The sequence below is a fragment of the Balaenoptera acutorostrata genome, chromosome X (assembly GCF_949987535.1).
Source record: "Balaenoptera acutorostrata chromosome X, mBalAcu1.1, whole genome shotgun sequence".
In the NCBI taxonomy this organism is placed as follows: Eukaryota; Metazoa; Chordata; class Mammalia; order Artiodactyla; family Balaenopteridae; genus Balaenoptera; species Balaenoptera acutorostrata.
This window is the reverse complement of record NC_080085.1, coordinates 72238064-72262604: the sequence shown is the minus strand read 5'-3', so window position 1 is coordinate 72262604 and position 24541 is coordinate 72238064. Positions and strand designations below refer to the sequence as shown.

At 32.8% G+C, this 24541-nt stretch overlaps 1 protein-coding gene across 6 annotated transcripts in view; it reads left to right on the top strand.

Moving 5' to 3' along the window:
• Nucleotides 1–24541, top strand: part of RPS6KA6 (ribosomal protein S6 kinase A6) — a 155431-nt gene that overhangs the window by 60098 nt on the left and 70792 nt on the right. For 4 of the 6 annotated variants that reach the window (XM_057539051.1, XM_057539050.1, XM_057539049.1 and 1 more), the window contains 5 exons: nucleotides 5729–5810; nucleotides 6479–6559; nucleotides 9771–9850; nucleotides 20060–20166; nucleotides 20455–20492. In XM_057539051.1, the coding sequence (XP_057395034.1) occupies nucleotides 5729–5810; nucleotides 6479–6559; nucleotides 9771–9850; nucleotides 20060–20166; nucleotides 20455–20492 (388 nt within the window). Of the gene's footprint in view, nucleotides 1–4643; nucleotides 5811–6478; nucleotides 6560–9770; nucleotides 9851–20059; nucleotides 20167–20454; nucleotides 20493–24541 lie in introns of those variants that run through there. The other 2 variants (XM_057539052.1, XM_057539053.1) reach the window with 2 other exon arrangements.

Here is a 24541-nt window from a genome sequence, read left to right as displayed (position 1 = left end):
GTTACTAAAAGTACAGTATTTAAAAAAAATATTTTACATTATATTTTATGATGTTAATTTTAGAACAGAGATGAAGTTCTTTTACATCCCCAATATATAAATGCTTATATAGCGACTTAAATAAAATATCACCAGGCAATCATTTCAAGACATTAAAAGTATTTGTTGTGTCATTTGATATATATAAATTTATTCATATGTGTATTTATTTATATCCAGCTTTGTTCCAGAAAGGATTTAAGGCTTTCATAGATGAATACTAAATAAAATAAAATTTAAAATAAGTGGGGAAGATGATGGAAGCAGAAAAATTAGAGCAGGAAAGATGAGATGAAGCCAGGAATAAACTCTGTTGTTCACAGATGCATGGTATAAGGGCCTAGAAATGGGGCAAAAGTGAAGACAAATATTTTGGCAGCCATTATAAAGAGGCTGAAACATTTAATTGTATGATTATTGACAGTATCTTTAAGAAACAGATCAAACAGACCAGAGAAATTTTTCTTATGGGGCTTCATGAAGAAAATACAGTATAACATAATAAAATGTCTTCAGTAACATCTTCACATTAATTATAGCAACACGCTGACAAGATGTCAATGCAGTCCTTAAAAAATTCAGGGAACACTCAGCTTTGTACAGGAACTTTGGTTTAACAAGGATATCATAGAAGCCTTTTAAAAATTCCTAATACTAAAATACAGAATAGTGATCCTTGTGCAGTTCATCAACCAAAGAAATATTAAGGAGGTGGCTTATTTTTTTCTTCCTAGGATGTGAACATACTTGCTTGTCAGTATTACGTCATTTGCGTAGGCATTGTGTGGGTGGGACTTGTTATATGCTGAACCTATTCAGGAATTTGGCCAAGGCTGTGAATCAGATAAGTGTAGGAGCAATTCCAAGAAACTTTGGGCTGCAGTCTTATTTATAAGTTTTTCTGTGAAAGTCCCATTGTTAAAATGCAATAAATGGAATTTTAACCTATATAATGCTTTGTGACATTGAACGTCTTTATAGTCTATTTAATCGGGAAAAAATCCTACGAAAATCAGTTGTAAAATTGTACTTTGAGGAAGCATGCATTATCATAAAAGATGCATATAAAATTCTGCACTAAGCACATCAAGTAATGTGTGAATTGAAATGAAGTATACCAAACAACTTACATTACTTATTTTAAAACACAATAAAATAAAACACTTGAAAACATGTTTGACATTGTCAGACAAGCCTTTCATATATTTCACATGTCAAATCATATTTACACAAAGCATACATACATTTTAACATTCATGCTTCATATTTTTTTTTGCTTTTGTGATAGTAAAGCCTTTAAATATAGGACTTAAAAATGGATTTTTGAAAATATCAAACCCTTGCCCTCCTTAGTAATTGATTAGCTATCAAGAGATAGTTTTAAAAATATATGTTTACAACTTAAAATTTCTTGCAAATGGTCCTTTCTCTTCAATCAGTGTTAAAGCTGTGCAGTTCTGCAGTTCACTTCAGCAAACACTTCTTAACGGAAAATATAAAAGTCCATGTGACAGAGAGAAAAGTATATTGGAGTAATTCACTCATTCATTTCTCTTCTGAACAATTTCTGAGAATTGGATTAGGGTGACTGAAAAGAAACCTCTCTGATCAGGAGAGAGATGTTTTTAGAAACAGTAGTTTGAAGTCATGCAGCTTCTTCTGTAGTTGATCATGGGAAGAGAGCAGAGTGAGATGATGTTTTCTTATGCTAGGAAAGTTCACTCATTAGACCTGAAAAGAACAAATCAGGTAATGAACAAATAAACAGTTACATCTCTAGACTGTGAATGATGGCTTCTATTAGATGCCATATTGAGATACTAGTGAGTGTTTTAAGAGATAGGGGAAAAGTGGCTGCTTTGTGTGTCTTTTTTAAAGCCTAGACTTTTTCTTTCTTCTTTAATTGCCTCTTTTTACCCTCTGTATTCCATTCATTTCAACTCCACTAAAGGCTGTGTTCTAGAACAGTGGTTCTCAAAGTGGGTCTTACTACCCCTGGATATCCACAGGACACTTTCAGGGGGTTCTCAAGGTCAAGACTGTTTTATAATACTAAGATATTATTTGTAAAACTTTTGGCACTTTGGCACAGTCAAGGAAGTGATTTTAAACTACATCAGTAATCATATTCTTCACTGTCACCCACTTACAGTTAAAAAAAAATGTGTTTTACTTAAGAATGTCCTCGATGAGGTTTTAACAGTGATTAAATTTATCAAGTATCAGCCCTTGAGTACACATCTTTTTAATATTGTGGAATGAAATTGAGAAGTACACAAAGTACTTTAGCTGCATACCAAAAGAGTATGATTGTCTCAAGACAGAGCACTTTTGCAATTTTTTGAGTTGTGAGCTAAAATAGACACTTTTTTCATGGAAAAGCATTTTTACTTGAAAGAATGATCGACAAACTATGGTTACTTAAACTTGGGTATTTGGTAGATGTTTTCTCAAAAATGAATGGAGCAAACCTGTTATTTCATGGAAAACAACTGATAATATTTTTGTTAATGATAAAATTTGAGCTTTGAAGCAAAAAATTAGAATTTTGGAAAATTTTTATTTGCCACTGTGGGCTCAACTCTTCTCAATACTCAAAAGACTTTCCTGATGAGATTGCTACTGTCAACATTTGGAAGATCTGCATAACTCAGTGAACCAATGTTTTTGAGTTGACCAACACATGATGTTATCAAATCAGACATCAGTACAAAATCCATTCAAAGTGTCAGGTAGACCATGGATTATTATGTAAAAGAATATGGACAGTTAATTGATGTGGTTTCAGATTTTTCATTGCAACTAATCTTTAAGAAACTGCCACTTGTCAAATTCTTGTGTCGTATCAAAGAAGAATAACCACAATAATATGGAAAGGCTATTAAAATAGTACTCCCTTTTCCAAATACATATCTGCGTGAGGCCTGATTTTCTTCTTATAATTTAAGCAAAACAACTTAATTGCAACAGATTGAATGTAGAAGCAGATATGAGAATCCAACTGTCTTCTGTTAAGCCAGATATTAGAGACTTGCAAAAATGTAGATCAGTGTCAATCTTCTCATTGATTTTTTTGTTTTGGAAAAAATATAGTTATCTTTATAAAAATATTTATATTCACATATAACAGGTATTTATTATTTTTAATCAATACATAGTTATTTTTTTCTGTTTTAATTTCTAATATAGTAAATATCAATAGATATAACCCACAAAAATAAAAGTACTTTGGAGTCATCAGTAATTTTTAGGATTGTAAAAGAATTCTTTTTTTTTATTATGTTTATCATCTTTAAGGTTTTTATTTTATTTTTTTAATATTTATTGGAGTATAGCTGCTTTACAATGTTATGTTAGTTTCTACTGTACAGCACAGTAAAAGAATTCTTGAGACCAAAAATATTGAGAATTGCTCTCTTGGAAGAGACTGAGAAAGATAGTTCTCCTACTTGTGGTGTAGTCAACACTCACGAAATGACTTGACTTCTTTGTTGTCAACATCTTGGTCACATGATATTGATTAGGAAAGAGGAAACTGTTTATCTACCTTTATTTGCCCATGTCAGTAAAATTGAATGAAAACTTTAAGTCTGGTGCTTAGGGTTAATGCCATTTGCTTAGCTTTGAAGCTTTTCTGTGTGTGTGTGTGTGTGTGTGTGTGTGTGTGTGTGTGTGCGTGTGTGCGTGTGTTATGGCAATTAATTTAGTCTGCTGTTTAAAAAACTGATATAGACTGAAATCAGCTATACAAATACATACAAGTCCACTTGTTTGCCAACAGCAGAAAACTTGAAAAATACAGATAAGAAAATGTGCATCTGGGGTCATAGCTTCTTTAGCTTACTCAATAAGTTTTATATGACATTTAGAACCCCATGGTAATCTAGTTTGTGTGTGTATTCTCTCTAACCCAGATTGAATATATTCTTCTGTGATTAAAAAGCCTGATTTAACACTGTTCATTTATAAAATACTAATTTTATTTTCTAGTGAATCTTCTTTATAAAGGAGACCGAGGGTAGGCTATAGGTGTGTTAAATTTGACATTCTGTTCCATTGCTTACTATTTTCATCAGTGAAAAACCATGGATTTTTAGGACTATCCTCTCCAAGTTTAAATGCACTAAAAATAACTCCATGGAATGAAGCTACTGAAATCTTCCATGGCAATGCACACTTCCTTGGGGTTCTACATTGTTTGGGGAGATCTTGTTGGAGTTCAGAGTAGATATTAGACAAGAAAGTAACATAGGGTAGTAGTTTTGTTAGTTCTTTCAGTACAGAAATGTTTATGGTGATATGCAAAATTTACAATTTGGTTCAAGCCCTGAAATTTTCTTTTCTCCAAAGATAGTTTTATGTTGCAAAACCCAGCCATCTGTTAATATGTGAATTCTCTTGATTAGTCTACTCCAAGTGTGGTATGAACTGTTACTGGCTTACTGTAAGACATGTTCAAAAACTGAGAGTAAGCATTTAGCAACTTTTACAGAAATTTGACAAAGTAATTTTATGTGTAGAATCTATTAGTATAAAAAGGGATTGTATTTTATGACATTTAAATTTCAATTTTCTAAATAATTCATTTTGATTATATTTTATAGAAGTATGGTCTGCAATGGACTTGGAGAAAAGGGGGAAAAAAAGACTGGTTGGTCTACACAGAAAGTGTGAGAAGCACTACACTAGATGAGTATGAAAACTGTAAACCTGAAATGGTCCTTGAGTTTAGGTCTGATATAAAGAATAGGAGAAGCAGAGATTAAATGAAGTAAGGATTCCACCCCCTCACCTTCCCAGTTGGCTGATACATAATTATCACATAAAATATTTGGATTAAAGGGTTTTAAGCTCTACCTTAGGAAAGAGGCAAGACAAAAAATTAATTAAAAGCTCTCCCATCTGCAGTTTTGTGTGAACAAGTTAGTTACTTGACCACATTTTAAAGTTAAGCAACACTTGAATAGAACTTGTTAGAGTTGAGGATGGCAGGTAAGGCAGTGAACACGTTTTACTAAATAATTAAACAAATTGAAACAACCCTTTACTAATAAATAACTCATAAAACTGTAATATACTTATATTTATCTTCATAACTGAGGCTTTTTAAAACTTAGCTTTTAATGAGTCATAATCCTGGTTTGAAAATATGAGATATTATTACTTAAGCTTACTTGGTAGCTTTAAATAATTTAACTTCCATTTCTTTATTGAAATATTTGCCATCTTTATTCTTTTTCTTGGCAGACAGATAAGAATTGCCTCTGCTTTCTTATTAGAAAATAAAATACCTGGTAACTTCTAAAATGGACCAATAGGGAAGTAGAAATGAAGGTATCAAATTAATGGTCATCACATTTGTTTGCTCCTTATTAAGGTAACAAAAAGGAACTTGGGTCTTATAAGGAGCTCCCTTAGCTCAAATTGTCTTTCGTTATATTATTTATCTCTTACATCAGAAACTTCTCAAATGTTCTTTAAAATGTTCTTTTCCACAATAGGATGTATGGGAGTGTGATTCACTAAGTGAATGAAAATGAGAAAATATTAACCAAGTATAATTTATAGGGAAAGGTATATCTATAAAATTAGAGAAAATGCAAGGCCATATGTATGTGCTAATGTATATGTTTAGCAGCAATGGCTTGGTATGTGAATTTCACTGTTTTAACTTTAATTCTCCTATTAGGTTTTTCTTGTTAGAAAGAAGACTGGTCCTGATGCTGGACAGCTCTATGCAATGAAGGTGTTAAAAAAAGCTTCTTTAAAAGGTAGAAAATTAGAAAGCTTATTAAAATAGATTTGGTAAAGCTTTTTTTAAGAAATATGCTGTGTACTGCTTATATAAGATGAGTAGATTTAGTTTCCTTTTAACATTAGTAATTGTTACAGATTTCTAGTGGTAAGTGATATTTCTAGGTTTGATATTGGAACATACCCTAATTTAGTGAGAGTGTACCCTGGTAAAAATTTAATGGGATAAAAAGTGACATGTTTTATTTAAAGTGAACTTATTTTATTAAACTATATTCTTTTATTTCAAGATTCTTATTTTTTTCTGTCTATCTGTGTTGGTATTGCATATTGAGAGAGCACAGACACCTGCATACACTTATATACACTGTCTTCCAGGCTGTGATAACAATAACATTGTGCTCAGTTTTAATCAATAAACTCATTTGAACAATTGGAGACTAATATATAATAAATGCTTATTCACCAAATAACTTTGTGTCTCTTTAACCCATCTCTAGATCTAAACTGAATTTGTTAGCTTTCTGAGAATATGGTAATTACTGTCTAGGAATATAGACTGCAAATTTGGGCACTTATAAAGTTACGTTTTATATTTCCATATTTTTGTTTGGTGAATTACTGATGGGATCCCTACTGAAATTATATACGAGAGCAATATATTCTACCCTTCTGTAATTTTTAGTTCGAGACAGAGTTCGGACAAAGATGGAGAGGGATATACTGGTGGAAGTAAATCATCCATTTATTGTCAAATTGCACTATGGTATGTAATCTTTTTTTAAAAAAAATATGGAATTAGATAACTAAGATTTCATTTCAGACAGTAATATAACAGGAGATAAATACTTCAAACAGGAAATGAATATGGAATGATTTAATACATTCAACTATGTAAAATGTGTTTATCTGAAATAAGAATTAATATCTAGCTTTTAGTTGTATTTCCTGTATTTGTTGGTTAACTTGTCTAAGGTAACAAGATAGTGTCTTCTGATTACTTGTCTAGTAGTATTTCTGTACTAGGGTATACCTCCAGGGATCTTAGGCTATAAACTACTGTGATAATTTCTTCAAAACATTTTTGTGTTTGGAAGGGCTCCTCTTACATGTTCATAATGAGCATGTTAATCTTACTTCCTCATTCTGTTGAAGAGGACCATATGGTATATTAGTCTATTTGAGTTATTTTTTCTTATGTTTGGCAGGAGAGGAATACCAGTGAGAAGCAATAGGTACAATGGAAAGAACATGAATTTGGAGTCAGACAGTTCTGAGGTTTCTTTTTTTTAATTGCTATATAGTTGACTTACAGTATTATATAAGTTTCAGGTGTACAATATAGTGATTCACAATTTTAAGGTTATATCACATTTATATTTACTATAAAATATTGGCTATAATCCTTGTGTTGTACTATATATCCTTGTAGCTTATTTATTTTATACATAGTAGTTTGTACCTCTTAATCCCCTACCCCTATCTTGCCCCTTCCCCCTCCCTCTCCCCATTGGTAACCACTAGTTTGTTCTCTATATCTATGAGTCTGTTTCTTTTTTGTTATATTCACTAGTTTGTTTTATTTTTTAGATTCCATATAGAAGTGATATCATACAATATTTGTCTTTGATTTTCACTAAGCATAATATTCTCTATGTCCATCCATGTTGTTGAAAATGGCAATATTTCATTCTTTTTTATGGCTGAGTAATATTCTTCTGTGTGTGTGTGTGTGTGTGTGTGTGTTTGTGTGTACACCACATCTTTTTTATCCATTCACCTGTTGATAGAAACTTAGGTTGCTTCCTTATCTTGGCTATTGTAAAAAATGCTGCTGTGAACATTGGGGTGCATATATTTTTTGTGGTAATATTTTCATTTTCTTCAGATATATACCCAGGAGTGGAATCGCTGGATCGTATGATAGTTATATTTTTATTTTTTTGATGAACCTCCATACTGTTTTCCACAGTGGCTGCACCAACTTACATTCCTTCTGACAGTGTATGAGAGTTCCCTTTTCTCTACATCTTCTCCAACATTTGTTATTTGTAGACTTTTTGATGATAGCCATTCTGACAGGTGTGAGGTGATACGTCATCGTTGTTTTGATATGGGGTTTTGATACTCTGATGATTAGTGATGTTGAGCATCTTTTCATGTGCCAGTTGGCTATCTGTATATCTTCTTTGGAAAAATGTCTATTCAGGTGTTCTGCCCACTTTTTAATTGGGTTGTTTGTTTTTCTGATGATGAGATATATGAGCTATTTATATATTTTGGATATTAATTCCTTATTGGTCATATCATTTGCAAATATTTTCTCCCATTCAGTAGGTTTGTTCATTTCATTGATGGTTTCCTTTGCTGTGAAAAAGCTTTTAATTTTAATTAGGTCCCATTTGCTTATTTTTGCTTTTGTTTCCATTGCCTGAGGAGACAGATCCAAAAAAAACATTGCTACGATTTATGTCAAAGAGTATTCTGCCTGTGTTCTCTTCTAGGAGCTTTATGGTTTAAGTCTTTAATACATTTTGAGTTTATTTTTTTATGTGGTGTTAGAGAATGTTCTAATTTCATTCTTTTACATGCACCTGTCCAGTTTTCCCAGCACCACTTATTGAAGAGACTGTCTTTTCTCCATTGTATATTCTTGCCTCCTTTGTCGTAGATTAATTGACCATAAGTGCATGGGTTTATTTCTGTGCTCTCTATTCTATTCCATTGATCTATATGGCTCTTTTTGTGTCAGTACCATACTGTTTTGATTTTTATAGATTTTAGCATGGTCTAAAAGTCAGGGAGTGTGATGCCTCTAGCTTTGTTCTTCTTTTCCATTATTGTTTTGGCTATTTGGGGTCTTCTGTGTTTCCATACAAATTTTAAAATTATTTGTGCTATTTCTGTGAAAAATGCCATTGGTATTTTGATAGTGATTGCATTGAATCTGTAGATTGCTTTGGGTCACCAATATTAATTCTTCCAATCCATGCAGTTCTGAGTTTTAATCATGGCTCCATTGCTAGTTTAATGTATGCATGAGATTGTGACATTTGGCTTCCCTGGAGAATTCAAAGGCATATACATTATTAAATCACTGATCCAATCTACTATGTCACTCTCAATTTTTGAAATTTAAAAATACAGCAGCTATTGATTTTATTCTTAGGTAATTTTGACAAATAATGCATTATAGTATGTACCCAACTCTCTCTGTAAAAATCCTTCTAGAATTTTCCACCCATTATTGTTTTATTCCCCATTACCCTAATGGAATGAGAGTAGTAGTAGTATCTAAAGATCTCCTTCCTTGAACCTCTAGGATATCATTAGATTAATCACTAAACACCAGTTGGGTTCAAAACATTCTATTCAATTCAGTGGGTTCTAGAGGTGAAATAATCTCTGATCTCAAGAAATTTATAATCTATAGGGAACACAGAAATGTAAGACCAATTAATTGTATAAATCAACATGGATTAAGTACCATAAGAGAGACATAAATAAAGTGCAATGAGATCTCAAAAGTAGTAACAAGTAATTCTGATGGGGGAGAGGTTAAGGATGCTATGGGGAAATGTGAAAAGAGGGAAATCCTTAATAGAAGAAAGCTAAATAGAGGGGGTGACATTTTTGTTGAGCTTGACAGAATTAGTAGATTTTCAGTAGGTGGGGAAGTAGAGTTCAGGCAATTGCAGTAGAACACGGTGCTCCATAAATCAGGAAAACGATGGTGGTACAAGTTTCTGTATAAAGCTACATCCAAGGTTGATTATGTTCTGGGAAGGGGTTTATAGCTTTTTCAACACTAGTTTTAATTTTGAGATAATGTTATCCAATCATGGACCATGTGACTAAATGCTTAATTGCTTTATAGTGTTCAATAATAAAATTCGAAACATATATATTAATTAAAAACTATGCTAAGCTTTGTAAGCCTTAAAAATTATTATTACTACATTCTAATTTCTAATTAGCCTTTCAGACTGAAGGGAAGCTGTATTTAATACTGGATTTTCTCAGGGGAGGAGATGTCTTCACAAGATTATCCAAAGAGGTGAGTATTTGTAAATTTTTGCTATATTTTATTGAAACAAAACTAAGAATAATTGTTTTTGTTCTTTTGCTAATTACTTTTTTTTCTACGGAAATTTTAAATAATTATTCTTTTTTTGTTACATAGTATTTAGTGAATGTGCCAGTTAATGGCATTTTCTGTCTGCCTGTCATTTAGGTCATCTCAATGAGTTACTCATTTTTCTCTTAGGCACAAGATCAGTATAAATAACTGGATGAAGCAGATAGGGGCTACCTAGGACTTTGGCTACTCAAGCTACCAAAATGCCTCTGGGAGTAGTGTTTAATTTATTCATGTTTAAAACAGCTTTATGGAGGTACAGTTGACGTACACTAAACTGCACATATTAAAGTACATGCTTTGATAAATTTTGACATTTGTATAAACTTGTGAAACCATCAGCACAATCAAAATAATTAGTTTATTCATCATCCCCAACAGTTTTCTTATGCCCTTTTTTTTTTAAATGTAGTAGCTTAAGACACAACAATTTATTATTTCTAATGAGTCTACAGGTCAGCTGAGTGGTTTTTTTTTTTTTTTTAGAAAGCTATGGGTGGAATCTGGCAATTTTAATTTATTTTTATTTATTTATTTTTGGCTGTGTTGGGTCTTCGTTTCTGTGCAAGGGCTTTCTCTAGTTGTGGTGAGCGGGGGCCACTCTTCATCGCGGTGCATGGGCCTCTCACTGTCACGGCCTCTCTTGTTGCGGAGCACAGGCTCCAGACATGCAGGCTCAGTAGTTGTGACGCACGGGCTTAGCTGCTCCGCGGCACGCGGGATCCTCCCAGACCAGGGCTCGAACCCGTGTCCCCTGCATTAGCAGGCAGATTCTCAACCACTGCGCCACCAGGGAAGCCCCCTTATGCCCTTTTTTAATGCTTCCCTCCTGCCCGACCCCTACTGAATCTGCTTTCTGTCACTGTTTGGTTTGTATGTTCTAGGACTTTATATAAATGGAATCATATAGTATGTATTCTTTTTTTGGTCTGGCTTTTAAACTCAGCATAATTATTTTGAGATCCATCTAAGTTGTTGCATGTATCAGTAGTTCATTTTTATTGCTGAGTGGTATTCCACTGTATGGATACAAAATGATTTGTCTGTTCATTCACTTGTTGATGGATATGTGTGTTTTTTGCAATTTTTGGATATTACTAATAAAGCTGCTACAAACATTCATGTACAAGTGATTGTATGGACATGTGTTTGTTCTTCATGGTTAAATACCTAAGAATATAATGACTGGGTTATATAGTAGGTCTATATTTTAACATTTTAAAGACACTGTCAAACTGTTTTCCAAAGAAAACTGTTATATAATTTGTTATATAATTTTTTACATTCCCACCAGCAGTATATGAGAGTTTCAGTTGCTCCATATCCTTACCAACATTTGGTATGGTCAGTCTTGTTTTAATTTTGAACATCTGGTAAGTGTGTAGTGATACCATATTGTGGTTTTGAATTGCATTACCCTAATGACTAATGATGTTAAGCATCTCTTTATGTGCTTATTTGACATATATCTATCTTTTCTGATAAAATGTCTGTTTAAATCTTTGGCCCATTTTTTATTGGGTAATTTTCTTACTGAATTTTGAGTCTTTATATATTTTGGATGGTAAGTCCTTTATCATGTATGTTTGAAAGTATTTTCTTCTGGTCTATGACTTGTCTTTTCATACTCTTTACAGTGTCTTTCAAAAAGCAGAAGTTCTTAATCTTGATGAAGTCTGATTTATAATTTTTTTTCCTTTTATGAATTGTGTTTTTTGGTGTCCTGTTTAAGGAATATTTGCCTAATCCTAGGTCACAAAGATTTTCTCTTATGTTTTCTAGAAGTTTTGTAGTTTTTGGTTTTAAATTTATGTTTATAATCAATTTTGAGTTCATTTTCATATATGGTGATAAATATGTGTTGAAGTCCTTTTTTTCGTATATAGATATCTCATTGTTTTAGCATCATCATTGGAGAAGACTGTGCTTTCTCCACTCAATTACCTTGCATTTTTTTTTTACCTTGCATTTTTTGTTGAAAATCGATTGACCGTATATGTGAAGATCTATTTGTAGACACTGTTCTGTTCCGTTGATCTGTTTGTCTGTCTTTATGCCAATACAACACTTTCTTGATTACTGTACTTTTATAATATGTCTTAAAGTCAGATAGTGCAAATCCTTGAGCTTTGCTCTTCTTTTTCAAAGTTGTTTTGCCTCTTCTAGGTCCTTTGCATTTCCATATCAATTTAAAAATCAGCTTTTCACTTTCTACAGAAAAGCCTGCTGGGATTTTGATTGGGATTGTATTGAATCTGTAGTTCAATTTGCAGATAATTGACATTTTCACAATATTGAGTCTTCCAATCCATGAACATAGTATCTCTCTCCATTTATTTAAGTCTTCTGTAATTTCTCTCTGCAAGGTCTTGTCATTTTCAGTGTACAGATCTTGCATGTCTTTTGTCAGATTTATCTCTAAGTATTTTCTTTTTAAAAAAATGCCATTGTAACTGGAATTACTTTCTTAATTTTATTTTCAAATTGGATGGAAATATGATTACTATTTTTGTATATTGGATTTTGTATCCCACAGTATAACTAAACTTACTGATTTTATCTAGCAGCTTTTTGGTAGACTACAAATAGAACTTTCTATTGGTAATCTGCACATAAGGAGTTTTACTTCTTCTTTTCCATTATGGACATCATTTATTTGTCTTTGTTACACTGGCTTGATCCTCCAGATCAGTGTTGAAAAGTATTGGTAAGAGCAGACATTCTTGCCTTATTTCTGATTTTAGGGGGGAAAGCATATTTTCACCATAAATTACAAAGTTAAGTATAGGTCTTTTTTGCATGTTCTTTATCAGGTTGAGAAAGTTCCCTTCTATTACTAGTTTGTTGAGTTTTTATCAGGAATGTATGTTAGATTTTGTCAAACTTTTTTTTTTGCAGTTATTGAGATGATGATCATGTTTTTTTCTTCTTTAATCTTTTAATATGGTGAATTACATTGATTGATTGTCAAATGTTGAAGCAGCCTTGCATCTGTGGATGAACCCCATGTAGTCATGATGTATTATCCTTTTTGCATATTATTGGATGTTATTTACCAAAAGTTTGTTAAGAATTTTTGCATCTATTTTCATGAGAGATATTTGACTGTAGTTTTCTTTATTGTTTATATCTAATTTTGGTGTCTGAGCAATTCTGGTTTCATAGAATGAGTTGGGTAGAATTTTCTCCTCTTCAATTTTCTGGAAAAGTTCAATGTTAAATTGTCATTAAATGATTGGTAGTATTCACTAGTGAAGCCATATGGGCCTGAAGTGTTTTTTTAATGGTATGGTGTTTAACTATAAATTCAATTTATTTAATATACTTGGGACTATTCAGTTCATCTTTCTTTTTGAATGAGCTTTAGTATCTGTGTCTTTTAAGGAATTTGTCCATTTCATCAAAGTTATCAAATTCATTGGCATAAAGTTTTCATAATATCCCCTTGTTACGACTTTTATAGGTGTAGAATCGTTAATAATGTTGATATCATCATTCCTGATGTTGGTATTTTGTGTCTTCTTTTTTCATCTCACTTAGCCTTGCTAGAGGTTTATCAATTTTATTCTTCTTAGAGAACCAACCAGCTTTTGGTTTCACTGATTTTCTCTATTGTATTTCTGTTTTCTGTTTCATTGTTTTCCGCTTTAATCTTTATGACTTCATTTTTCTCTGCTTAATTATGTGTTTCACTGTCTTTTCTGGTTTTTAAGATGGAAGCAGAAGTTATTGATTTGATACCTTTTCTTCTTTTCTAATATAAGAATATAGTGTTACAAGTTTCCCTCTAAATACTGCTTTAGCATCATCTCACAAATTTTGATATGTGATGTTTTTATTTTCTTTTAGTTCACCATGTTTTCTAATTTCCTTTTATTTCTTCTTTGTCTCATGGGTTATTTAGAAGTATGCTAATTAATTTTAAAATAGGCAGTTTCCAGATAAATTTCTATTATTGATTTCTAATTTAATTTTATTGTAGTCATAAAGCACACTTTGTATGACTTGAATTCTCTTAAATTCACTTAAATTATTGTATGCTTCAGAATATTGTATATCTTGGTAAATGTTCCATGTGTACTTGAGAAGAATGTGTATTCTGCTTTTGGGTAGTAGAAGGTTCTGTAAATGTCAATTAGATTAGATTAAGTTGGTTGATAGTGGTATTAAGTCTACTATATTCTTCCTAATTTTTTCTCTACATGTTCTAACATTTTTTGAGAGACAGGGATTGAAACCTTTTACTATAATTATGGAGTTATCTATTTCTTCTTGAATTTCTGTCAGATTTTGCTTTATGTATTTCAAAGTTCTGTTATTAAGTGCATAAACCTTTAGTGTTATCATTCCCTCTTGGTGAATTGACCCTTTATCATTATGAGATGACTTATTTTATCCCTGCTAATGGTCTTTGTTTTGAAATCTATGTTGATATTAATACAGTCACTCCAGGTTTTTACAAAATTAGTGTTAGTTTAGTATATTGTTTTCCATATTTTTATTTAATCTATTTGTCTTTGTATTTAATGTGCAGTACTTAAGGCAGCATATAATTGTCCTTGTTTTTTTTTTTTAATTATTATTTATTTTTTATATTTATTTTTGGCTGTGTTGGGTCTTCGTTTCTGTGCGAGGGCTTTCTCTAGTTGCGGCAAGCGGGGGCCACTCTTCATCGCGGTGCGCAGGCCTCTCACTATCGTGGCCTCTCTTGTTGCAGAGTGCAGGCTCCAGACGCACAGGTTCAGTTGCTCCGTGGCATGTGGTATCTTCCCAGACCAGGGCTCGAACCCGTGTCCCCTGCATTAGCAGGCAGATTCTCAACCACTGTGCCACCAGGGAAGCCCCTTGTCCTTGTTTTTTATACAGTCTGAAAATCTGTGCTTTTTAATGGGTGTGTCAGACTTGTTACATTTACATTGGTTGGGTTTGAATCTCCATCTTTCTATTCGTGGGGTTTTTTTTGTCCCTTCTGTTCTTTGTTCTTTTATTCCTCTTTTGCTGCCTTATTTTTTTTTTTTTTAATTATTTTCCCTTTATTTATTTTATTTATTTATTTATTTATTTATTTATTTTTGGCTGTGTTGGGTCTTCGGTTCGTGCGAGGGCTTTCTCTGGTTACGGCAAGTGGGGGCCACTCCTCATCGCGGTGCGGGGACCGCTCTTCATCGCGGTGCGCGGGCCTTTCACTATCGCGGCCCCTCCCGCTGCGGGGCACAGGCTCCAGACGCGCAGGCTCAGTAGTTGTGGCTCACGGGCCCAGCTGCTCCGTGGCATGTGGGATCTTCCCAGACCAGGGCTCGAACCCGTGTCCCCTGCATTAGCAGGCAGATTCTCAACCACTGCGCCACCAGGGAAGCCCTGCTGCCTTATTTTTAATTATTTTTCATGATTTTATTTTTATACCTTTGGTTGGCTTTTTATCAAAATAACATTTTGTCGTTGTGTTATTTTAGTAGTTGCTTTAGGGTTTGTAGTATAAATTTTTAATTCAGGAGTCAGGAATCTATAGTCTCAGGCCAAATATGGCCTGTTGATTTTTTTTGTAAATAAAGTTTTATTGGAACACAACCACACCCATTTGTTTAAGTATTGTCTATGGTTGCTTTTGTGCTTCAGTGGCAGCATAATTGTATGGCCATTTTTTATTGGATGGCAGGTGTTATGAATTTAATTTTCTTGTACTCTAGATACTTGTGTTTTCTTATAAGTAGTATTTAGCTTTGTTCTGGGATGCAGTTAACCTGTTGAGTCTTGCTTTTAACCTTTGTTATGTGGTACCAAAGCAGAATTTAGGATTAATTTTTCCCAATACTGAAACATGACCCTTCTTACTACTCTAACCAGCCTATCAATTATGAGATTTTTCACTCTCACTGTTTGGTGCAGGACTTATCCTGGTCCTTTGTGAGCTCTGTGAATTCTTTTTTAAAAATCTTTTAAGGTTGTTCTTTTCCTGGGTTCAAGTAGTTTCCTTAGATCCATGATTGGGAATTCTTCATTGGATGGCAGACATCCTGAAATTCACATTGTTAGGTGATGGATATTTTTGTATTCCTATAAATATTATTGAACTTTGTTCTGGAATTTGTGTGGAACTAGTTTATTTCAGTTTGTTAAACTGGACCAAAGCAGTGTCTAATCGGGATGATTTTACACCACTGTGAAGCATCTATTACTCTGTCCAATGCCCTGTGAATTATGAGGTTTTCTGCTCTGTGTGGAGGTAACAGGAACTATTCCTGTCCCTGTGTGAGTTCCATGGATTAGTCCCTCTAATACTTCCAATAATAAGTTTTTATTGGTTATACTTCATGTGTATGTACAAAAAACTGCTATATCATCAAAAATGAGAACTTACTCTTTATGCCTTAGAAAAAGACTTTTAAAAATACATTTTTGTATTTGTTAAAGAAATTTATAATGTATGTCATATATATTTTAAAGGGAACGGCACCTCCCCATATTTCTCTCCTCACAAACACACACACACACACACACCTCTTAGATCATACCATATTTTGCTAATGTCAAGAAAATACAATGAGATGAATGGCTGAGAATTATAAAGCTGCCAGTTCTTCCATAATTAATTTGTAGACTTAACAAAATTTCAAACAAAGTCCCAATAGGAATTCTTGTTTGAAATTGACAGATGATTTTATCAGCGTGCTTGGAAAAGTAAACAAATGAAAAGAACTAAGACATTTTGAAAATAAAGAACACATTTCCTTGCCCTACCTCTTGTTTAAAACTTTATAAAGCTACTGCTATAAGCAAATCATCACAGTATCAACACAAGATTAGAAACATACTGTATAGTCCAGGAATATTCTGGTATATATGACTTACCATATATTATTATAATAGAGGAAGAATCACAAGTTAATGGCAAAGAGATTGATTGTTCAGTAAACCATATATGAGAAATTGGTTAGAAATTTCAGAAAGAAAAAAGCATTTTAAATTGTTATCACTACCACATACAAAGATAAATCTTACTTACATTAAAGAGCTAAATCTGGAAAACTTCTCATCCTAAAAAAAAAATGCAACTGAATGTGTAGTTGACTATTGAATGGAGGTCTCCTAAATCATTAAAGTAATGAAGTAAAATCATATAGAAATTGTATATAAATTTGACTACATAAAATTAAGAATTACTGAACATCAAAAACCAGCACAAAGTGGGGAAAATATTTACAAATAACATGATGGAGGACTGACATTTTTAATATTTAAAGGGCTTGTACCAATTGAAAAAACAGTAAGTAAATAATGGAAGATAGGCAAAAACATTGCTGATAATTCACTAAAAAAATAGAAAGGCCACTAGACATGGAAAATTATATAGCCTAAGAATCAGAACAATTGATTCCATTTTTGTATATCAAATTAGAAAAGATATTTTAAAAGGGTATATTCAATGCTGTCATGGATGTGGTAAGACAAATGCTTTCATAAGCTGCTGATGGGAGTGTAAGTTATTGTAACCCTTTGACAAATAATTTTGTTGTGTATGTCGAGAGTCTTGGACTATTTATTCTCCTTGACTGCCTAGTATTTGCTTTTTTATTTCTCAGAAATCCATTTTGGGGAAATAACCATAAATATCAAAAATATATATGCATATTACAGAGTTATTTATAATAGTGAAAAACTGGAAATAACCTAAATGAACATTAGGTAAATTATAGTAAATTTGTATGTTGAGATTGTACAGCTATTGAAAACTCTTTATTAATAAGTTAAAGATATAGAAGAATGCCTATAATATAATATTAAGTGGGGAAAAAGGAGGCCACTAAATAGTTTATGTAGTGTGATCTCAAATATGTTGAAACACACACCCTCATACATACGTACGTGAACGACTTGAAGAGCAGACAGAAAGACTAGCAGTCCTTACCTCAGGGTGCTGGGGTTTTAGATGAGTTTTATTTAGGGGGAGACTCAGGATAATTAGTGAATAGAAAAGCATTATTGGTAGTGAACCTGAAACTTAAAAAGTTGTAACATAACATATGGTAGAAGTGGCTTCTGGGGAAGAGGTAGTTCTTAGGGACAGTTATTTCTGAGTTCAAATCCTGCCTTCTTCTTACTGTGTTTTTCTAGGCAAGTTACTTTATCACTCTGAGTCTCCATGTAAGGTGGTGATAATACCTACCTCATAGGGTTGTTTAGAAGATTGTAATAACATCATGAAAAGTGGCTGGCATGTGATAGTTACTTAATAAGTTTCTTATTTGTGTCCATCATGAAGCTTTCCTCAGAGACAATTTCATGACAAGATAGTATGCTTGTCATAAACTGTAAACTAGGCAGTTTTCTTCTTTTAGCGTTTGAAAGATTTTTGTTTAGGGTTTTCTTATGTGTTAAATTTCCATGAACGTTTTGATTAGCCTTCCTCAGAAGTGAAATAGGTAACATCTGTTTTTCTTCTTAATAAAATACCAAGTGAAAATGACGTTCTTATACTTTTACCATTATAGTATTCAAATGAATTCTCCTGAAACTTAGATAATGAACAATCGTTGTTTTTCTATAGATCATTTTAAAAAGTGGGTGGAATATCAAAATTTATCTTTCATTGCTCATTCTCAGAAATTTTACTAGAGCCTGAGTCTGCATAATGTAATTCAGTGGCCATAATTCTAAGTGGGCAAGCCAGTTATAAGATTTTATGATATTTCATTAAAATTTTGAGTTTTCCTAATAATCTAGATATTTCTTTAATGAAAATAACCAATTTCTAGACAAGTTATTTGTTTTGCCAATTGGAAGCCCTTGATAAATCTTAACAATTACATCTAATGGTTGAGTTATGCCCAATTTTGTGTGTAAATTAACACTCACTTTTGAATGAATATAGACATAAACCTATAACAATAATACCTCATGGTTACACACATAGGATTTTACAATTTACAAAGATTTTTTTCCCACATAAACTAAGCTGACTCTTAAAACAACCTTGTTAAGTAGATGTAGCAGATACTATTATCCTTATTTTAGAGATTTGGAAACTGAAGCCCCGAGGGCTAAGTGAAATGTCAAACACTACACTGCTAATTCTAATTCCAAGTCCAGTGCACTTTTCACTTCATCATAGCAGCTCTGTTCCTAGGCAGAAAAAGATTGAGGAATTCAGTGCCTTTAAGCTCATGTATTCTACTAGCAGAAGAGTCCTGGAGCTACCCCTTAGGTCAGAGATTGGGTTTAGAACTGTGTTTAATATGAGTTACTAATTCGACAACTTATGTTGGTATAATTGAAGCTTTAGGTTAGTAGAGCTGCTAAAAGCAAAATTCCTGAGAAGTGATGGTAGACAGTGAAAGAGAAAATAGTGGAAAAAGTGGAATTACCAATGCTAAAACAAAATATCTAATATACTGCAAAGATCCTGAGAGCATCCCTATATAGTAGTGTACTAAATATAATAACTGAATTATGACACTAAGTCATTTTTAAAAAGGTAAATCCTGTGCAGTACATTCAGGGTAAAAAGATATGCAAGCTACATAATATGTTTTAGGAAGATCTACATTAAAATGGTTAATGTTGAAGAGAAAGACTTTTTAAAAAAATTTTCAGTATATTTTATTTATTTATTTATTTATTTATTTTTAAATTTATTTATTTACTTTTATTTTTTGGCTGCGTTGGGTCTTTGTTGCTGCATGCGGGCTTTCTCTAGTTGCAGCGAGTGAGGGCTACTCTTCGTTGCGGTGCGCAGGCTTCTCATTACGGTGGCTTCTCTTGTTGCAGAGCATGGGCTCTAGGCAGGTGGGCTTCAGTAGCTGCAGCACATGGGCTCAGTAGTTGTGGCTTGCGGGCTCTAGAGCTCAGGCTCAGTAGTTGTGGCGCACGGGCTTAGTTTCCCCGCGGCATGTGGAATCTTCCCGGACCAGGACTCCAACCTGTTTCCCCTGCATTGGCAGGCGGGTTCTTAACCACTGCGCCACCAGGGAAGTCTGAGAAGGATTCTTAAATAGTTTAGTTCCATCTATATACTTCTTTTATTTTCTTGTTTGCCTAGATTTGTCTGTTTACTGGCTTTTATATAAGAAAATTTAAATAAATTCAACATTAAAAAAAAAGATCAAATGGTAAATTATTATTTTATTCTAGGTTCTGTTTACAGAGGAAGATGTGAAATTCTACCTCGCAGAACTGGCCCTTGCTTTGGATCATCTGCACCGATTAGGAATTGTATATAGAGACCTGAAGCCAGAAAAGTAAAGCTATATTCTCTTTATGTATCCCTGTTACCAGTATTTCTATAACTACTTTTTTCTCCATTAAGTCTTTTAAAGATTATATGAAAATATGCGTGAATTATACAGTTATATGAAACTTACTTTAAAAAGTAATCTTCATAAGATACCAATTGATTTTAAATTAGTCATTTCAAAGTTTTCCAGTATATCAAATAGATATTGACCTCTTTTATGATGATTTTTATGTAAATGTTTTATGTAAAAATATTTTATCCCACGTTGTTGAATGTGAATTTTGATTTACAGCATTTTGCTTGATGAAATAGGACATATCAAGTTAACAGGTATGCAAATTTTCTCATTCTACCCTAAGCCTGTTTTATATTTTTTGTTATTTTAATATATATATTTGTCTAAGCCTGTTTTTTTCCCTCTTTCTTGTTTTAATTTGCATTTTGTTTATTTCTTTGGTGAACTAAAATTCATTTAAAGGGTGAATAAGATAACTCTCAATATGCTCTAATTGTAATACCAAAAAATTATACGGTAGAGTCACTGTCCTCATTAAGAAATGACATTTGGTTTTCTAGGTAAAATCACATCATTTTTGTTTCAGTCTAGGCTGAAAGATTTATCATAAGTAGTTATCACATTTGAAATATAGTGAATTATAAACTTCTGAACCAAGTGTTTCATAAGAGGTTCATTTTATTCTTTCTTTTGTAAAAACACATTTTATTTTACTTTATTTTGAATGTTGAGTGTTTACTGTATGTGAAACACTGCTAATTTTCACAGGACTCTTAGGCATAAAGTATCCTTATTATACCATTAAAAAAACCCTTTAATTTTCAAATAATTATAGACTCACAATAAGTTGCAAAAATAGTACCAAGAGGTCCTGTGTACCGTCACCCAGCTTCCCCCATTGGTGACATTTTACAAAATTACAGTGCATTATCAAACCCAGGAAATTGATAGGTACAGTTACAACTAACTTGAATATATACTTTACTTGGATTTCACCAGTTTTTGCACGTATTCATTTTTTTGTTTGTCTTTGTGTATATTTCCATGACATTTTATTCACACATGTAGAGTCAAATACCATCACCACAATCAATAAGCCAAACTGATCTGCAACCACAAAAGAACTCTCCTGTGCTGCCCATTTATAGTCATACCCTTCCCACCTTCCCTAAATCCTGGCAACCACTTATCTGTTCTATATCTCTAAGTTTGTTATTTTAAGTTTGTTATTTTGTTTCTATTTTAAATAGAACTGTACAGTAGTCACACACCTGGACAGTTATCCTAGAGAAATAAATACTTACATGCACACAAAAAACCTAAACATGAATTTTCATAGCAGCTCTGTTTGTAATAGCCCAAGGCTGGAAATGTCCCAAATGTCCTTCAGAGAGTGAATGGATAAACAAACTGTGATACATCTATGCAATGGAATACTATCCAGCAATAAAAAGGAAATAGCTCTTGATATATGCAGCAACTTGGATGGACTCAAGGGCATTGTGCTGAGTGAGCCAATCTCAAAAGGTTACTTATGTTTTAAATAGATAGTAAATTCTGTATTTAATTATCAGAATGTTAAAACAGAGATAAAATGAAGATGTGGTCTTTACAGAGAATTTTGGACCAGTACACTTTAAAGGTAAGTTGCTTTAAATTCCTAAGTATACTACTTCAATGTAAAAATAAAGTATGAAGTTGTTAACTTGAAAGCTCAAGTAAATGTGACAAAGTTCAAGTAAAGCTTAGTAAATCTTTTTTTGATTCATAGCCTGATTCTCTTTCTAATATATGAAAGAAGCAAAGCAGATTTAAAGAGATTCAAAGAGGACAAGGAAGAGAAATATGAAGAGAGAACAGTAGAGTTTTGAAATTTTATATAATACATAATTTTTATTTTACAACAATCAATCTTTAGTTGCAAAGCTAATTAGAATTTAATTCTTTTCATTTTTCTTAATAAGTTATGCCTGTTTTGTCATGGGTGAAGAAGGAAGGTGGGGAAAGAGTAGAATAAATTCTACCTATATCTCTCTTCTACATTAAGGTTAATTGAGTGAATAATGATGCCAATTTGTTTTATATTTAGTCTTATAATATGAATTCTGCTTTTACACCTTTTGGACTTAAACTGGCCGAGGAGTAAAGAGTAGTTAGAATCAATGTTAATTTATAAGCAAGGGACACAAGGCATGTGACAGGAAGAAACTGTGATTTATATATATTTTTAAACAATTTAATCTATTTTCCTTTAAAGTGACACCAATATTTCTTTAAAGAAAGTACATAATGATAAATATTAGATAATTTACAGTTTCATGACTATAACAGAATTCAAAGTCTTGTAATGAATAATAAATTTATGGATTTAACCTCACAACATTCCAGTAAGGTTGGTTAAAGTGTGACCATTCATAGCAAGTGTTTTAAGACATTTCATTTTTTTTCATTCTTTCCTTTAATTTCTTTTTCTTTTTATTCTTCCTTTCTTTTTCTTTCTTTTCTTTTTCTTCCTTTCTTGCTTTCTTACCTGCTGTGCCTTTTTCCTCCTTCCTTCCCTTCCTTTTTTCCCTCCTTCTCTTCCTATCTCCTTCCTTCCATTTTGAATACTATCATCGAGTACTATTTGCTCGATGAACTATGGTTATTCATTTGGTTTATTTGGTGAACTATGTTATTCATTTCTATCACAGCCTGTGGAATTTGTAGAGGAAGCACAGGTCACGTTGGCATCTTCTTAGAAGCAGACAGAAAGGTTCCACAGCTGTCTCTTCCTGAGTTCAGTTTTCCTTGTTCAGGTTTGCATGCTTTGGCCAGTCTGGTAAATGTGCTGAGTCACGTGTAGTACTTTCAGTGAGCCCTTCACGTTCTCATTTTAGGCAAAGGATCTAATTTCTCTGAGACATCAACTCGATTAACAACAGAGTCCTGTAAATGAAAAGACAGGAGGGGCCAGAACTGGGAATCTAGTGTGAGGAGAGGGTGCTATGGATGTGGAGGGTCAGGGCATGTGGACAGGGATGGGTGTAAGAGTATCACAAACCTGGGTGGGAAAGGGAATCTGGAGTCGCCAGAATCACTTCTGAGGGACATAATTCAGAAGTAGTTTTTATAAAGAGAGGGAAGATAAAATATACAGTGTCAGAAATTAAATCACACAGTACTTGAGCTGAATATTTAACAAAAAATATATACATAAGAAAATAGTTTTAAGTAATTTTTATGGCTATCTGAAAATTAGTCACTGAAATTACTTTTACATATAGTAGGTACTCATAAAAGTGTTGTGTTTTGGACATGCTTTTAAAATTTAAAGTCTTTAAAAGAGTCATTTAAGGAAACAAAGGTATATCTCACCCCCCCTCCCCCGCCAAAAACCCTTTATATAGCTGATTTCTACATTTTCTTTTCAAATTAGTGGTTTGGAAAAACCACTGATTAACATATGTCTTATTTAATCTTGTAGCTAACTCTTATTATTGTAAAAATTTTTGTCAGTTGATTGCTGAGCAAATTCTAGTGTTAAATGTCAGTTCTGTCAGAAATAGTACAGCAAAGGACCTTTATGGAGTGGTGTAAATCTCTGAAAGGTAACAGAGGATAAGAAAATTATCTTCCCTTCTTCCTTCTCTGTGGAATGGCCAAAGAAGCCAGTGTTCTTCTCTACAAGGTATGTTGTTATATTCAGCTGAACTGACCTCAGAGACTAGGTTTCATTAAATTTAATTTTGAAATGGAATTGCAGAGTTTAAAAGCCTTAAAATGTGGAGAAAGAGCATAGTACATTGAAAAGATTTTTTTTAAATTATGCTGAAAATCATAATGCATTCAGTTATTATACAAGAATAAGTAATTTTTAAATGAAAATACGGAGTGTGGTTAGAAAATCAGTTTCAAGGGGCCCTAAAATTAAGTATTAATATTGTATTTTATTTTAAAAGAGAAATATAGGGCTTATAAATTTTTCATTTATAGAATTAAGGTATAATTTACATAGAGTAAAACTCATTGTTCAGATTCTCGTGATAATGGAACTAATTTGTATCTTGACTGCATCATTGCCATTATTGTGGTTGTGATGTTGTCATATAGCTTTGTAAGATATTACCATGGGGGAGACTGGCTAAAGGGTAAACGGGATCTCTGTAGTATTTCACATAATTGCGTGTGAGTCTACAGTTGCCTCAAAATACAAAAGTTTATTTTTTTAAGTTACTTTTTTGTGTATAGTTCTGCGAACTTTGACAAATGCATACAGTCAGCATCAAGATATAAAACAGTTCCCTCACCCCCCAGAATTTCCCCATTATAAGTCAGTTCTCCCTTTACCCCTTGACAACCACCAATCTGCTTTCTGGCCCTA